Source organism: Zingiber officinale, chromosome 1B (genome assembly GCF_018446385.1).
Source record: "Zingiber officinale cultivar Zhangliang chromosome 1B, Zo_v1.1, whole genome shotgun sequence".
NCBI classification, from domain to species: Eukaryota; Viridiplantae; Streptophyta; class Magnoliopsida; order Zingiberales; family Zingiberaceae; genus Zingiber; species Zingiber officinale.
The window spans coordinates 126,330,291-126,346,423 of record NC_055986.1 but is presented as its reverse complement, the minus strand read 5'-3'; the positions used below and the strand labels follow the sequence as shown (position 1 = coordinate 126,346,423).

Below are 16,133 nucleotides of genomic sequence, written 5' to 3'. Positions count from 1 at the left end.
CAAGATACAACGATGACAATCGTCTCGGAATCGTAGCACTCCGACTTCCGAGACCAGCGAACCTTCTCGTAGGCTTCTTGGACTCTTGAATGCACAAAATGAATGAGTGAATACTTGAGGAAGAGAAGATTAAGTTGAGTGATTTGATTCCAATCTGGAGGGTTCTATTTATATAGAAGGAAGAGGCTTTAGGGAGAGGTGTGACCTTTGGGTGGATTAATCTGGGCCGTCCGGACTGAAGAGTTATAACCCATTGCGAAGTGCGAAGTGCAAAGTGCGCCTACAAAGCGCCCATTGCGCACGTGGCGGGTGGCGGGCTCACAGGTGCTCGCCCTGTACCTGGTACTTTTCTGAGTTAACTCCAATAACTCAACATCATTAATAAGTAAGGAATGCACATCGGAAATTTCCGATGTGGGACTATTCTCCCTTGCATTTCCTTAATGAATAACCAACGTTATTTTGGGCCGACTTTGAACATTAATTTCTCATTCACCCTTAATCGGTTTTGAGCAAATTAATAGTCTAAATCTATCTACGCGAAACGTAGATTTCAATTTTGAAGTCAATTACGACTTTCAACAATTGATGGCTTCCGATTTTTCCTCCTCAAAATCGTATTGGTCCATTTAAGCTCCAATATCCAACATAATTCATTTAACAACGGAACTTTATAGTCGAAAATCTAAGGTAAAATTTGTCCAAATTCTAGTTGAATTTCGAACCGCAAGACTCAATCCACCAAACATTTTACAGCAAAGGCATCATACCCGTCAGATTTATACCTTTAATAATCTATTCTTTGCGTTTACTCCACGACTTCTAGTAACTATTAAATTGTTGATTATCAATCATATTATTATTATTTCTATTATTAAGAAAACAACGGTCAACTAAATAAATACGATATCGATCAAATCGGACGGATTTGGAAACAATTCCTTAATATATTTTTGGATGGATGTAACATCAAACGGCTCTAAACAAGCCTGGGAGTAAACTCACTTTTTTAAAAGACGAGGCAGCGTCGGCGGCCGCTGCTGCTGCTTCAGATCGCAGGGGAGAGGAGGAGGCGGAGCCGAGGAGGCGACTCCAGTCGCTAGTTCTCGCCGCCGGTTCCCTAGAACCTCTTCTTCGGTGCGTTCGGCTAAGCTCTTCTTTCAATTGGCAGCTGCATTAGGAGGAAAATGTATTTGATTATTTTCTATTTGGGTGCCTGCAAATACCTGCTCTATATGCTCCCCGGCTGCGCCATTTATGTCAAATGCCTCTTGTTGTTCTTGTGCGATAGCTTCTATCAGCTGGCAGTCCAGATCTAACTGGCACAAAACCCTATCCAAACATTTTTTTTTTCAAAAAACTTGTTTATATTCTTTAAGCCGGCATTTGTTCGAGCATAATGATCTCAGATTTTGATGATCTGAACCGAAGATGATAGTTTTGAGGGAAAATGGAATCTTTGTAGTTCGACAGCCTTGATCTGTTGCCTCTCTCGCAGGATACTTCAACTTGAGCTGAGAGTGAATCATGATAGGGCAATATATTATTGTTTGTTCGGCGACCACTTGTTTTTATATGCATATATACATTTGTGGCTTGTTGCAATTGGTGTAGGAGTTAGAGGCCAGGAATGGGGTCAGTTAGCGGAGAGGAGCTGGCTCGGTGGGAGAAGATGGAGGCTACTGCTGGAGAAAGAGGTGGTGAGAAGGTGGAGAGGATTTTTGTTTCAGTGCGATTGAGGCCTCTGAGCAAGAAGGAGGTGGCGATGAATGATCCTTGTGATTGGGAGTGCATCAATGACACAACAATTATATTCAGGAACAATCTATCTGAGCGGTCAATTAGTCCCACAGCTTACACATTTGGTGAGATTAAAACGTTTCTTCTTTTATTCATTTATTTTAGATCTCATATATTTTCCAGGTGAACTTGATGTAGTTTTGTATTACACTGAAGTAGTATATGAGTATTCCCAAAGGCCACAAGCCTTGTAGATTTTCAATTGTGAAAAATCTTTAGTTATGCAACATGATCTCCCAATTTCAATTACTAATGCATTACTTTTTTTGGCTACGTAATTTCTCAAACTTGTGAGAATCCGTATAGTATATTGGGTACAAGTCATGTCTTTTTTTTTCTTTTCAGAGGACACCCTTTTTGCTGGAACAGTCAATAATAAAGTACTTTTATATTAACTTCCATTTCCACCTTATACTTCTTGCTAATAGACAGAGTATTTCGAAGTGCTTGCACCACCAAACAAGTGTATGAGGAAGGGGCTAAAGAAGTTGCTCTTTCTGTAGTTAGTGGGATTAATGGTAAGTATACAGTTGTATCATTCTGTTTTCCCACATATGCTAAAGCATATTTAAAATAAGTGCATGTAATCCTTTCCAGCTACTATTTTTGCTTATGGTCAAACAAGCAGTGGAAAAACATACACAATGACTGGCATAACTGAATGCACTGCACTAGATATATATGAATATATACATAAGGTAATACCAATTTTGCTATGATTCAACTGATATTCTAGTTGAATTCCTCTACTGTGCAAAAAGTAGCCCTTCATATTTTGTTTGAATTTTGCAGCATAATGAGAGAGCATTTGTGCTGAAGTTTTCAGCTATAGAGATTTACAATGAGGCTGTTAAAGATCTACTAAGTACAGATTCTTATCCCCTTAGGCTTTTAGATGATCCAGAGGTGAAATTTTGTATCTGTATATTTTGTTTTACTTTTGATAGACTTGAAAGTGAAAATAAAATGTTTTTAGCAGAAAGGAACAGTAATTGAGAAACTTACAGAGGAAATATTAAAGGACTGGAACCACCTTAAAGCACTAATTTCTGTGTGTGAAGGTAATCAATATAAAGTTTGTTAAGGATATTCTTATTGAGATGTACTTAACTCTTCAAGATTCATTTTTCTTTAGCTCAGAGAAAGATAGGAGAAACCTCTCTAAATGAAACAAGCTCCAGATCTCATCAAATTCTCCGACTGGTCTGTTTTCTTATTCTATAATTATGTTAAACGGAATCACTTTCTGGTTTGGAAGGTCATATTGTATTTCCTGTGATGCATTATCACTGCAGACTATTGAAAGTTGTGCACAGGAGTTTTTGGGAAAACACAACTCGGCCATGCTTGTAGCTAGTGTGGTAGGCTGATATTTTTTTATTTCTGTTTATATTGTTATTGTTATGTGTGTTAAAGGGAGATTCGTGGTAAGTTTTATCTATTTGTTGCATGCAGAATTTTGTTGATCTAGCTGGAAGTGAACGTGCATCTCAGGCACTATCAGTTGGTACCAGGCTTAAAGAGGGTTGCCACATAAATCGAAGCTTGCTGACACTTGGATCTGTTATCCGCAAATTGAGGTTGTCTGACCTTCTCTTTTCAGCCTTTTCCTTGCTTTGTACTTTTGTGTGTACCTATTCATCGAAGATATCTTTTTCGAATTGCTTGAGATTTATCATGTTAATTTGTATGCCTTTTCGTGCTTATTGACTCACTTTTCATGTATTTTCTGAGCTGATGAGAAAAAATAGTTTTCCTTTATTGTTATTGTCTGTTCTAATAGGGAGCAGATCTCTGTTAGATAGATTAATGTGGAAAACGGTTGCCTTTAAACAATTACTAATTATGGAATCTTTTTTCTTTCATGCATTTTCTACTACTTACAAGTTATCACCTGAAATTAGGTTATTGAAAAACACATTTTTATCTTTTTCCCCGGGCATTTTAGTACTACCAATTTTGTTAAACTATTTCTTGATTGTGAACCTATTTGCTAGGAATCTGCTCTCAAACAGAACTATTATAAACATATGGATCCAAACCCAAAAGATTATACAGATCAATGATTTCAAGGTCTAACCTCATTTATTTGGCACTACCATTTAGCAATATCTATCTGTAGTATTAAAAGATTATCTCTGTTACATTGCAGTGACAAATGATCCAATGATGGCCAAAGAACTAGATAAAATCAATTGACAATATAACAAAACTAAGTTTGTATCCTCCTAACCACTACATGCACTACACCTTAGTTACTCCTACTTATTAGCTGTGATAACAATTATCAGTAGCCTGGCTTGTTAGGCTTTGCAAATTTTTTAGCTGCAAAATAATGTTTGTATCATCTACTATACTAAGGTATAGAGATGGCTGCACCTAAGCACCTTAGTTAATATGTATAGCTTTCTTTTTGCGTTACCAGCATGTTTGACTTGTGACGAAACCTAAATTTCGTTCATAGATTTAATATCTATTGATTTTTTTTTGTGAATGGACAAAATCTGATATATCTAGGATTCTTCTAGGCTTAAGTTATTATTAATGGTGACAGAGGAATTATGGAGGTGAAGGTATTTTCTTAAGAGGGACCCTCCATATAAATCCTTATGGAGGAGGGACCTTGTACATTCATTGGATCTGGTGCAAATCGATTAAGCTGTCAAATTCAGTTTAAATTATAGTGGCTGAGACTGATCCAGACCAATCTGACAGCTGTACAGAAGGGGCCCTCCATAGAAAACACATTTGAATCATGGTGGTGAAATAGTTGCAGCTCCCCTGAAAATGCTACATGGTAGCAAAAGAGGCATCTGTGACTAAATAGGTGTATACTAGTCAAAATAGACAATACATTTGCTCGACCATATCATAGAATAGTTAGATAAATCGATGTCATAATATGCCTTGTCCTAGTTTATAATGATTGGTCTCTAGATCACTAAAGACAAAAATATCCTTTTGTTGGGTTCGTGGTACAGAATCTCATGTGACAAAAGGTCTATACTCTCATATGCAAACATTGGAAGGGATAAAATAGTATGAAATGAGCAAACATCCAAACAAGTAGGTAGGAATTATGGAGTTGCATGTGGAAAAAACATAACTCCACTGTGGATGAGAGGATAGACAGCAATTTTTTTTCCTGGATTATGGAGTTGCATGTTTCCTTTCTAAACTATCCAGCAAATTTTCTGGACCTTGGAATCCAAAGTAACTGAACTATTATGATCTATTCATTTCAAGTAATACAATAGACTATAAAGAGATTGGTTGGAGCTAAAAGTGTTGAACAAAGCTCCTTTATGACCTGGTTGGTTAATTCAGTGGACCAGGAGATGTGTCATATTGATGCAGACATGCAGTGGAACAAAAATTAGCAGTCAGTCTTTCCCACTAGTAGATTTATGTGGATAGCAAGAACCATAGTGAATCAGATCAGTGAAATTACAATTATTTCAAGCATTCTCTTCCTTATTCAAAAATAAAGATAAATAATCCAAAAGGCACAAGTCAACAGCCATGTGACAATAATTTTGGTGTTCAATAACTTTGTATTTTTGTGCATTATCATTATTCTCAAAGTGCATGTAGATGATGTATATGATTCTTTGGGTATACTAAAATATGTTGGGATTGAAGGCACCACTAGTTGCATGGAAGCTGACAATCTGTTTTTGGACACTCAATGATTTCTAGAGGTTAAATGATCTATGATCCATAATTTGGTCATACCTAAATTATTTTCAGTACTTAGAAATAGTCTGGAGTTTTTTTCCTGTTAAGTTGATGATGTAAGGTGATTTGAAGATTGACAATTCTTCTTTTATTAATTTATAATTGTTCATACCACTGCAATTGGTTTGCACAGTAAGGGAAGAAATGGGCACATTCCATATCGAGATTCAAAGCTCACACGGATATTGCAACCATCATTGGGGGGTAATTCAAGAACTGCCATTATTTGCACAATGAGTCCTGCAAGAAGCCATATTGAGCAATCCAGAAACACTCTTTTTTTTGCTAGTTGTGCGAAAGAGGTTGCTACCAGTGCACAAGTGAATATAGTTATGTCAGATAAGGCATTAGTTAAACATTTGCAAAAAGAACTTGCAAGATTGGAGAGTGAAATGAAATATTCAGGAATAGCTCCAAGCGTTGAAACATTGCTGAGGGAGAAGGATCTTCATATTAAAAAGGCAAGAAATGGTCTTCTTTTCACTTGACCTAAAAATTCACTGTTCTTGCATGATCTATACTTTTTATACTTCACTATATCTCATATCTGTAATTCTTATTTGGCATAAGAGTAAGTCACTATATTCTCTCTGAACTGCTTAGAATCAGTTGCATGGATGTTTTTTTCCTTCCATGGAGCCCCATAGAGATTATATTAGTCAATCTAAGATGAATAATATATAAAATATGGTCGCAGTCACTTTTGCCTAATTTATCAATCATGAACAGGTGGACTGGAAATGGTACCATTTTGTAACTTTCTATTGACTTATGAACAAACCATCTATATTTCAATTTGCTATTACGTAGTAGAATAATTATGATATTCTCAGTTCTCTACAAGTTTAGAAATCAACTGACATTATAATCCATATTTTATAGCTGGAGTGTGAGATAAAGAAATTGATCCAGCAACGCGATATAGCCCAGTTTCGCATGGCAGATTTGCTGCAAATTATCCAAAAGGATCCTTCAAAAATATGGGTAACTATATTCTTATATCTGAAAATTGAAACTTAAAACTACGTTCTAGATTTATTTTTGGTTTTTCTTCCAGGAGTCAAGCCAAACCCCAGCAGTCAATGAAACATATGCGTGTGATGATTTAATTTCAGCATCTGAGCTTTCTGATAATCTCAGTATTGATTCTGCCTCGTTGAAATGTGTAAATTCACAAAATCAGTATAACCAAACAGGAACCCATGTAACATCATCACTAAGACACACAGTTAAAAATCTTGACTTCATTGAGTCACCCAAGAGTCAAGGTGATGAAGAATTTGAGGAACTTTGTCAGGATGTCCACTGCATTGAAGTGAATGGTGAACTTGTGCACCAAGAATCAGAGTCCATGTTGGCAGAAGGAAGCAACAGTCTCCAACGAATTAATATCAGAACTCCTGAGCATGAAGATTTTAATCATAAGCCTGAAGGACAACTAGATCAGGGATTAACAAATGATGATCCTGTCACATTAGAGCAGCATCTTCAGAATGTAAAGAAGACACTTATCAACCTTGTGAAAGCATATCCAGATGGATCCTCTCCGTGTTCAACATGGCAAGAACAAAGCTTTAGAGGTGTTCCATTAAGTAGAAGTAAAAGTTGTAGATCAACATTGATGAGCTCTTCAATTTGGCTCCAAGAAGCTAATACACCACCTGATATATCTCTGAAAGAATTCCCTGGAAGACCTCAGGGATTACAAAAGAAATGGCTTGCGTTGGACGTTGGAGATAATACCAAAAACCTGTCAGCAACAGTTTCTCAAATTTCCATAGATACAGCACGTTTTAGTTCACAGAAACTGAACTCAGAAGATGCTTCCAGTGTCAAGGCAGACAGATTGGTGGTTGGCCATGCACAAGTCAATGAGATGAATGAAGTTTATTTTCGAAAAGATTTCAATGATCAGGTATGCTATCCATACTGAATAAGTATCTAATCTTATTCTTTCTTGCCGCTGATTTTGTCTATTAACAAAATAGTCCTCCATAGAATACGTCACTCAGACCAACACCAGAGACGAAATTATTTTCACCTAATATTTCTTATCGTTATGCATCAACTAATACGCTAGGTAATAAAATAGCATACTGTGTTACGGATGAATTAATAATATCAATTTTATAATATGATATTGTAAATACAACACAATTATTATTTTGCTATTATTTGTTGTTTTATTGGTTTTTTAGTATGATACTATTAATAGGATCTTAATACTTTTAAATATAAGGAAATATTAATTTAATAGTACTAACACTTAGTTTTATATTAGATTATATCATAATTTGTTAATATTCTACTCTTTTAATAACATAATATCATAATTAATAATTGTAATATTTAAGCTTTGCCGTGTTCTTGTACCCACACCTAAAATTCAGACTCTTTTTTGTCGCGTGCTTGTGTCCTCACTTCTAAGGAAGGTTTGTCAGATGTTCAGATTTGTATAGATGCTCGTACCCTTGTCTGAGTAATATTGGGTCAGATTTTTCCTTGATGGTTGTCATATAATTTTCTCATGAATTTCCTTTTACATCAAATGTTCACTTCATACTGTTTTTTTTGTTTTGTTTTTGTTTTGACGCTAAAGGAACTTAAATACGGGTGTTGTTAATATTGAAATATTCATAAATAGCCATGCATTTGAACTTCAAGTTTAAACAATTGGTGGAGCAAGTATCCTTAATATTCTTCATTCCCATTAATATCTTGCTTGATGTCAGAAAACTAAAAGGAATGAGGTTCAAGATTTTGGAGCTGAGGACACCGGCAAGGTTCTCAATTTGGCACCGTCTTTAGATTCATTGCAATGCCCTTCTGAATGGCCCAGGGAATTTGAGAAGCACCAGCGAGAGATAATTGAGCTTTGGCATGAGTGTAATGTGTCCTTAGTTCATAGGACTTGCTTTTACATGCTATTCACAGGTGATCCAACAGACTCTATTTACATGGAAGTGGAATCAAGGAGATTATCCTTTTTAAAGAGCACTCTATCTCGGAAAAACATTGATAAAGCATCAACAGCTGGTCAAAGTTCCACTTCCCCACCAAGGTTACATTCAAAATGTTGCATTTTTCACTCTTGTTTCTGTGAAAACATAGCCCTGATTGTGATTGTTACTGAAGTAAGGTTCGATTCCGCTTTGACAGCTTAAGGTTGCTTCGACGCGAAAGAGACATGCTTTGCAGGCAGATGCAAAAGAGTTTGTCTACTGCAGAAAGGGACAGCCTCTATGTCAAATGGGGAATTGCATTAGACTCAAAGCAGAGAAGAATGCAGCTTGCTTGGCGCCTATGGTCAGAACCCAAGGACCTCGAACATGTCAGGGCGAGTGCATCTGTTGTGGCAAGCTTAATTGGACTTCTAGACCAAGGGCATGCCCTCAAAGAAATGTTTGGCCTTACATTCTCACCTCAAAAATCTAATCGAAGATTCAACAGTTGGAGAAATGGGCTGTCTTATCTAAAGTAAGCAGAATAATGTACTCCGGTTGCCAGTTTAGAGTTGAGTATCTTTTGTTCCCTCCTCAATATACCTCAAATTTTCTTTTTCCTGATAGAGTTTGTAATAATGATTGAAGTTTGAACAAAATTTCAATATGAAATGTTCAACTCTTATAAGCGAACCTTGAGATAGATACATGTAAATCAACATCAACAAATTGAATAAAACTGGCCAATGAAGTTCACTTTACTGTCCACGAAAATCTTTACTCCATTACTAAATGTATTTGTCGATCAATCAAATCCCAAAATTATTTGAGAACTTGCAACAACATATCCTCCCTTGGGAACTAATATATATGCTTAAACTTGCAAATGGACACCTGTGGAAGATTGCTCCTCGAGGCCATAATTCAGAGACCACTAAATCGTCACAATAGATTTAGAGGCTAACATTTTGAATTGATTGCAAGCCACAATTATAGGTAGTCACTTGGAGAACCAGTAAAGGATAAGAAATAATGTACATCCTGCAATAACAGCGGAGAGAATTATGGTGTCTTTGGATTTCTTCCTCTTTATCATTCCTGAAAAACATAAGATGAACAGAAATATCATTAACTCGTCTAAAGAAAAATTAGTAATCAATGCCTACGTATCACACTTAGGCTTGGTTTGCTTAAATAGATAACTAGGAAGGGAAATGGGGGAAGAGGAAAAGTAACACAGGAATGTATGCAAGCAATCCATGATACCTACGTGATTTGTTCACACTCCTCCCTCCTATTTTTACACCCAAGTAAACTAAGTCATATATCTTTCACGAATTTATTCTTTAGTACTAAAACTAAAAAAAGAAACAAGTCGAATGAATGGATGATAAATAAGAGACAAACAAATAAAGAATAGATATTCAAATAGCTCATGATTAAGAAAAAAGAAGTGGTCAGGGATATTTCGTTCTTTTGGTTTAACTTGTAAATCTGATGTAAAGGCAAATTATCCATTTTAGAATTAAGAATCAAATACTAGGTTTGTGTAAGTTCCATTTAATATTTTGCAATTATCTAACACAAAATAATTTGTTTTTGGATCGGCACTAAATTGTCAAGAATTTAAAACATGAAATCTTTCATCTCATCATCTGCAATATCCTATATTCAGAATTCTCCTAAAGTCATAAATAGAATACAAAAGATTGATATTGATGACAATACATACATACAATACAATCTTACCTGACATCTATGTGCTTAATCCCATTAATTTAGGTTTGTAATCAATTAAAATCTAAAAGATCTCATTTTACATATAATTTTATCTAGTTCTTGAATAATGTAGTTTTATCAGCTGATGTACACAAATTATTATTTTAGCATAGAGTTTTCTATAATTTATAGCCCATATAGTGTCGGGATAATAAAAAAATATATTGGAAATCAGTACCACTTACTGCATATTTATGTGTTGTGGTGTTGCGTAATTCTTAACCATATTGGTCATTTCCAGAACAAGCATAATAGTTCAAAGTGTTCTTCAAATTTAGCTAAATGTATATATATAAAGTGGTTGAGAGAAGAGAAAGACCTAGTATATTGCGGATCATGGGGAATCTGTCACTCAATTGTTTTACTTTTCCTTGAATATCACTGAAAGTACTTCTTTGAGTTGCCAATACACCCCTTATTGCCTCCGCTTGATTGGTCACCTCATCAATCTAAAAATGAAGAACAACATTTTGAATACTTACGACACCAATACAGAAAATGGATACAAGCATTTAACACGTTTTTGCTACTACCATTTTGAATATCACATAAAATCACTTACGTGAGAAATACTTCCATGTATAGCAGCACGCTCTCTCAGTAAACTTGGTGCTGATTGTGTGCTGCTTGCAGCCTGCTCATTAAACTGATTGGTTAGCTAAGAGCACAAGTAGAATCATGAATCCAGTTAGTTTAAACTAGAAGGAAACCTTGTATTCACTTATATCATTGCGAACTGATGTAAGTAGCTCAGCATGCTCCCTTTTTGACAGTATGTTACTCCTTGTTCGCTTGAACTCCTGTTAATGCAAAAAGTCATATGTGAAGTTCAGTGCAAACTTTAATCCTTTTGGACTGACGAAACTGACTGAAGGACAGTTACCGTTCTGGTCAGTAATAATGTATATTCTTGTACAAGATTCATATTCTATACAAATATCAAATTTCATTTTGAGACAAAATTATTCTTAGACACTAATATTTCAATGTGATAGCATGATTTCCATGGAAAGCAGATTAAATAAATAAAAATAATGATTATAAGAAAGTACATTAAAGTCACTGACTGAGCAACTTTCTCAAAGAAATCCACAAGCATTAGATTTTAAGCTGAACAAATGAGAATCCAGTCATCCAAGTATTTCTCATACAGAGTCAATGTCTTACTAGAAAAGGGATTCTACATAATTTTCATGTATTAAGTGCCGTGATAGTTAGCTACATTCCCATGTTGATCCTTTTTCTTATTTCCAACATACAACATTGCTTAAGCTAAACATAGAACTTTTCTTATTTGCTTTGAGTGCCATTATGTATTAAGCCAAACATAGAACTTTTCTTGTTTGCAACTTCCCTATGGCGCGCATGCCATGATAGTTAGCTACACTCCCATGTTGACCATTTTTCTTGTAAAGGAATAAATGCATATCTATCCTCGCTCCCAGGAAAAATCATTGGGTTTGTTTATCTTTTTTTTCTTCTAGTACACTACTCACAAACAAGGGGGAGAAGGGAGGTACATTTCTTAGAAAGTTCGATTTATATTAATAAGCAAGGAATCCAAGAAGGAACAAGAGTAATTAGAGCTCTATAACATAGAATCCGACCTGGGCAAACTCGTGAAGGATGTCTCTGTGCCTGGTGAGCTTTTGGGCCACAGAAGTCGTCGACGAGGCGGCAGCGGCGCACCTGCTCATCGCCTCGTTGACGTCCGTCAGCCTCGCCAGCAGAGTCTCGATTTCCATCTCCATCGACTTCCACTGCGAATCGCTCGCAGGGCTCTTCGGATCCGAATAACCTACGACCGATGACAACAGTAATAAAAACCAACAAGAGGAAAGGGAATAGAAGAGCAAGAAGGGGGGTGTTCAATTCCACCTCCGAGTTTAGCGTAAGAGGAGAGGCGGACGTCGAGGTCGCCTTCGATCCGCCGTGCTTCTCTCCGCAGCTCGTCCCAGTCGCCGGCCGGCGAGGCTGCGACCGCCATGATTCTCAGATCGCGACTCCGCTAGCTCTCGCCTAGAATTTCCAATGGCGATTGGAGTTCGCTCCTTCCTCCAGATTCACATTTTTTTTCTCGATCTTGCACAAAGAAAAAACAAAATCCGACGGACGGTAATTTGCGAATTCAAATTTTAAAGAGGGTGTATGTGCAAAACATGAGGCGGGCCAGGCGGCCTCTAGTCTTCGCCTCTTCGGCCTTTATTATAAGGCAACACAGTACACATACAACACACCACGATTTTTTTTTTTTAAAAAAAATATACTTAGTAAAATAAATTGTGTCAATTAATTTGGAAAATATTGTTAACATCTCTGATCTAGCCACGGTCACTTTGACTTGACTCGAGAACAGTTGACGCGTGGCTGCTTCGCGAATTTGATAAATTGCCACGTAAACGTAGCATCCCGCCACGTCTCCCTCACATAACACTTGGCATCCACCTCTCAATCTCCCTTCCCTTTACATAGCAAACCTCCACTCTCTCGATCACTCCCATGTTCTTCTCTCTTGTATATGCCCTTCCCGCTCAGGGCTACGATCTCATTCTCCTCACGCTCCCCTCTCAAGCTTCTGCTCCACTTCTCCTCCGTACAGTACCTGAAAGCCAGACCACCCTTCTCATCGCCGCCGGCCACTCCTTCTCTGTTTTCCAGAATGGCCTCCGGAGGTCAGACCTTCACCTTCCCCGCTCAGAAGCAAGACAAACAACCCGGAAAGGAGCATATCATGGATCCCCTTCCTCAGGCCACCAGCGACGACTACAAACCCGCTAACAAGCTTCAAGTTCTCTCGGACTCCATCTCCCTCTCTAAAAATTATACGAATTATTATTTTGTAATTGTTGGTGCATCAATACTGATGCGACTCGCAGGGGAAGGTGGCGCTGGTAACCGGAGGCGACTCCGGCATCGGACGTGCGGTGTGCCACTGCTTCGTGCAGGAGGGCGCCACGGTGGCGTTCACGTACCTGAAGTCGGAGGAGGACAAGGACGCGAACGACACGCTGGAGTTGCTGCGGAAGAGCAAGAGGGACGGCGCCAAGGATCCAATCGCTGTGCCGGCCGACCTCGGCTACGAGGAAAACTGCCGAAAGGTGGTGGAGGAAGTGGTCAACGCCTACGGCCGCATCGACATCCTGGTCAACAACGCCGCGGAGCAGTACGAGCGCCCCTGCATCACGGAGATCACCGAGGAGCAGCTCGATCGGATGTTCCGCACCAACATCATATCTTTCTTCCTCGTCACAAAGTTAGCCCTCGCCGACTATGATCAATCATGCGGCCTAATTAATAATTTGATTTGGGCTGATCAATTATTGTTCTTGATTTGGCGAATCAAGGTTCGCGTTGAAACACATGAAGGAAGGTAGCTGTATCATCAACACGACGTCAGTGAACGCGTACAAGGGACACAAGCAGCTGCTGGACTACACGGCGACGAAGGGCGCGATCGTGGCGTTCACCCGCGCGCTGGCGCTGCACCTTGCGGAGAAGGGGATTCGGGTGAACGGAGTGGCACCGGGTCCGATATGGACGCCGCTCATACCCTCGTCCATGAAGGAGGAGGAGGTGGCCAACTTCGGGAAGGGAGTGCCGATGGGCCGAGCGGCGCAGCCGATCGAGGTTGCGCCGTCGTATGTCTTCCTCGCGTCGACGCCGGATGCTGCCTACATCACTGGACAAGTCATCCACCCCAACGGTACGTTCATAATATTACTAATAATATGTCTAAATTATATTTGTTCTATAGACTTCAAAATTGTGAATACAGGAGGCGTCATAGTCAACGGTTAAAGTCAAAATGGGACTTGCTGGCGGTTGCTTTTGATGTATCAAGAATGTAAAGCGAAGGCCGGAGTTTGGACTTTTGGTTAAGTCAGTTATTAAATAGACACTTTCATGTATGGAGGGAAATGAATAAAGTGAAATTGAGAGTTTGGAATATTTTTAGCTCGATTTGCAGGATCTATCAGATGTAAAAATACTGAAACCAAAACAGATACTATCTAAGACAGAAGTAACTCTGACGAAAATACAGGATTAACACATTTTAGCTTGTTTTAATCAAATCCAACATGACTGTAGATCAGACATGCTGCAAGAGGAAAGTTTGCTTGATAAATAAGATCTTTCACTTGCAGAAGAAAACACAGTGGAATCGAGCTAAAATGCGTCTGCCACACCGCATAATCCATTCATCGTCAGATGCAAGAGCACTCAGATGACACAGGTAATGGAGTGCTCTACGTACCTAGAAAAAACAGGAAACAAGAATTGTTCACGAGCTAATACAACAAGAACCAGCAGCACCTAATTAATCAATCTTCTAAACCATGAAAATTCTTGCCATAATCTTGGGAATTACACCGTAAGCTTTCAGTTGAGAGGGCAGAGGTAACCGGGGGCAGGATCCTTGCCGCAGGTAACCAGCAACTGGAGAGCCAAGGGGATGTAGATATCGAGGTTGAGCACCCTGAGCTTGATGGCGGTGCAGAGGCACGCTGCCGCCTCCGCCTCCAGCAGACCCTCCAGCACCGGGCAGCAGGCGTTCTCCGAGGGCCGGCCCAGCCCCACGTGCACCAGACCCCCCAGCGCGTCCAGGCACAGCCCCAGCTTCAGAATGTACTCCACCGAGCACTTCGCCGCCGGGTCGCCGTCGTCCGCCGGTGGAGGGACGACGGCAGGCGGACTAGTGGCCTCCGGGGGCGAGCGCTGCTTGGGATGGTGCTTCTTGGGGCGTGTGGTCGTACACGTGTCGCAGGCCGATGCCAGCGGTGGGAATGCGGCGGAAGTGATTAGGAGAGACATGAGGAGGAGGGATGCCGCTCGTGACTTGGCCGGCGGCGCCATTGGAGAAGCTGGGAACGACTCTGCTTTGCTTGCTGTTTATGTATCAGTGTATATATATAACAATAAGCTCAGTTATCATTCGAAGTCTCTAGATGAACGTGTTTATTACTGTGAATTGTGCAGAGAATGGTAATTTTTCAGAAATTATCTGCTGAATTGTAGGATTTTTACTGCTGGAACATATGAAGCTCAGCTAATTGGGCAAACCAATTTTGTGTTCAATAGAAAGAAAAAAAATAAAATGATGAAAAAATGTAGAGCAGCAATAAAAGTGGTGGATCCAGGAAAGTGCAGCAAGTGCAAACAGGATTTTAGTTCCGATTGGCAGAATGGATATCAATTTATCATGTTGGAAAATAAAAAGGAATAAAAATTAAAAGTGAGTTCGTGATGGTGCAGCTTTCGAAGGAAACACGTGATTCTGCAACTTTTGTCGTTGCACAAGTTACAGCTGTTTTTTTTTAAGAGCAGAATGCAGAAGTATCCTTAAAAAAATTTACATGAACCCACTTTACTGAGCAGATGCTGAAGGAATTTAAAAACAGTAATAAATAAATTGCTTTTTTAATCAAAGCTCGAGATGGCTTCTTCCCGAAAGCTACGTACGAGCCACCTGATGAAGCTGGGTTTATATTGTCCCGGGGTTATGGTATGGTGATAATATTTAGATTATCATTCAAGTATTCATGATTTAAATTTCAGTTATAATATATTTATAGAAAAAAAATTTCCAAATGAAAGATATGGACTTTTGGTTGACCTTTTGTGCGCTTCTCGATTTATTTGATAACCGGTCAGAAATTTTCATGGAGTCGGATCGATCATCCAAGGGATAATCAATGAGGTTAACTGAGATTATCATTTTTATTTTTTTTATTTATACTGTTCTCTCCTGATCTCTTGGTAAAAATAATAAATAGACAAGGGATGAACCACTCATATTATGATTGAATCGTGGTCATGATTCTGACTGTAATTAGTTACGATCCTTCCCTAGGTTCATCTTCCCCACCAGATTAT

General features: G+C 38.7%; 4 protein-coding genes across 6 annotated transcripts; 2 read left to right on the top strand and 2 right to left on the bottom strand.

Moving 5' to 3' along the window:
- Positions 1–974: 974 nt before the first annotated feature.
- On the top strand, positions 975–9,173 carry LOC121977767 (kinesin-like protein KIN-7C). Of its 2 annotated transcripts, none has more exons than XM_042530195.1 (14): positions 975–1,137; positions 1,615–1,865; positions 2,229–2,318; positions 2,398–2,498; positions 2,593–2,706; positions 2,780–2,861; positions 2,936–3,003; positions 3,096–3,161; positions 3,256–3,380; positions 5,672–5,999; positions 6,421–6,522; positions 6,596–7,453; positions 8,271–8,599; positions 8,698–9,173. In XM_042530195.1, exons 2-14 carry the CDS (start codon positions 1,631–1,633, stop codon positions 9,017–9,019), a joined length of 2,820 nt encoding a protein of 939 aa, XP_042386129.1. In that variant the 5' UTR covers positions 975–1,137; positions 1,615–1,630; the 3' UTR covers positions 9,020–9,173. The 2 variants fall into 2 exon arrangements, with proteins under 2 accessions (XP_042386129.1, XP_042386135.1); XM_042530201.1 differs by having other exon boundaries at positions 1,292–1,865.
- Positions 9,174–9,237: 64 nt separating this feature from the next.
- On the bottom strand, positions 9,238–12,382 carry LOC121977785 (Golgi SNAP receptor complex member 1-2-like). The gene is made up of 6 exons (XM_042530210.1): positions 12,138–12,382; positions 11,867–12,057; positions 10,970–11,059; positions 10,822–10,893; positions 10,579–10,708; positions 9,238–9,578 (listed from the first exon to the last, which is right to left on the bottom strand). Exons 1-6 carry the CDS (start codon positions 12,244–12,246, stop codon positions 9,481–9,483), a joined length of 690 nt encoding a protein of 229 aa, XP_042386144.1. The 5' UTR covers positions 12,247–12,382; the 3' UTR covers positions 9,238–9,480.
- A 527-nt stretch (positions 12,383–12,909) lies between these two features.
- LOC121996757 (NADPH-dependent aldehyde reductase 1, chloroplastic-like) lies at positions 12,910–14,057 on the top strand. Its single transcript, XM_042550882.1, has 4 exons — positions 12,910–13,047; positions 13,136–13,512; positions 13,604–13,962; positions 14,035–14,057. The coding sequence occupies exons 1-4, from the start codon at positions 12,919–12,921 to the stop codon at positions 14,055–14,057; spliced, it is 888 nt and encodes a 295-aa protein (XP_042406816.1). The 5' UTR covers positions 12,910–12,918.
- A 230-nt stretch (positions 14,058–14,287) lies between these two features.
- LOC121996626 (36.4 kDa proline-rich protein-like) lies at positions 14,288–15,151 on the bottom strand. Of its 2 annotated transcripts, none has more exons than XM_042550685.1 (2): positions 14,611–15,151; positions 14,288–14,514 (listed from the first exon to the last, which is right to left on the bottom strand). In XM_042550685.1, exon 1 carries the CDS (start codon positions 15,111–15,113, stop codon positions 14,640–14,642), a length of 474 nt encoding a protein of 157 aa, XP_042406619.1. In that variant the 5' UTR covers positions 15,114–15,151; the 3' UTR covers positions 14,288–14,514; positions 14,611–14,639. The 2 variants fall into 2 exon arrangements, with proteins under 2 accessions (XP_042406619.1, XP_042406695.1); XM_042550761.1 differs by having other exon boundaries at positions 14,629–15,151.
- Positions 15,152–16,133: the final 982 nt, after the last annotated feature.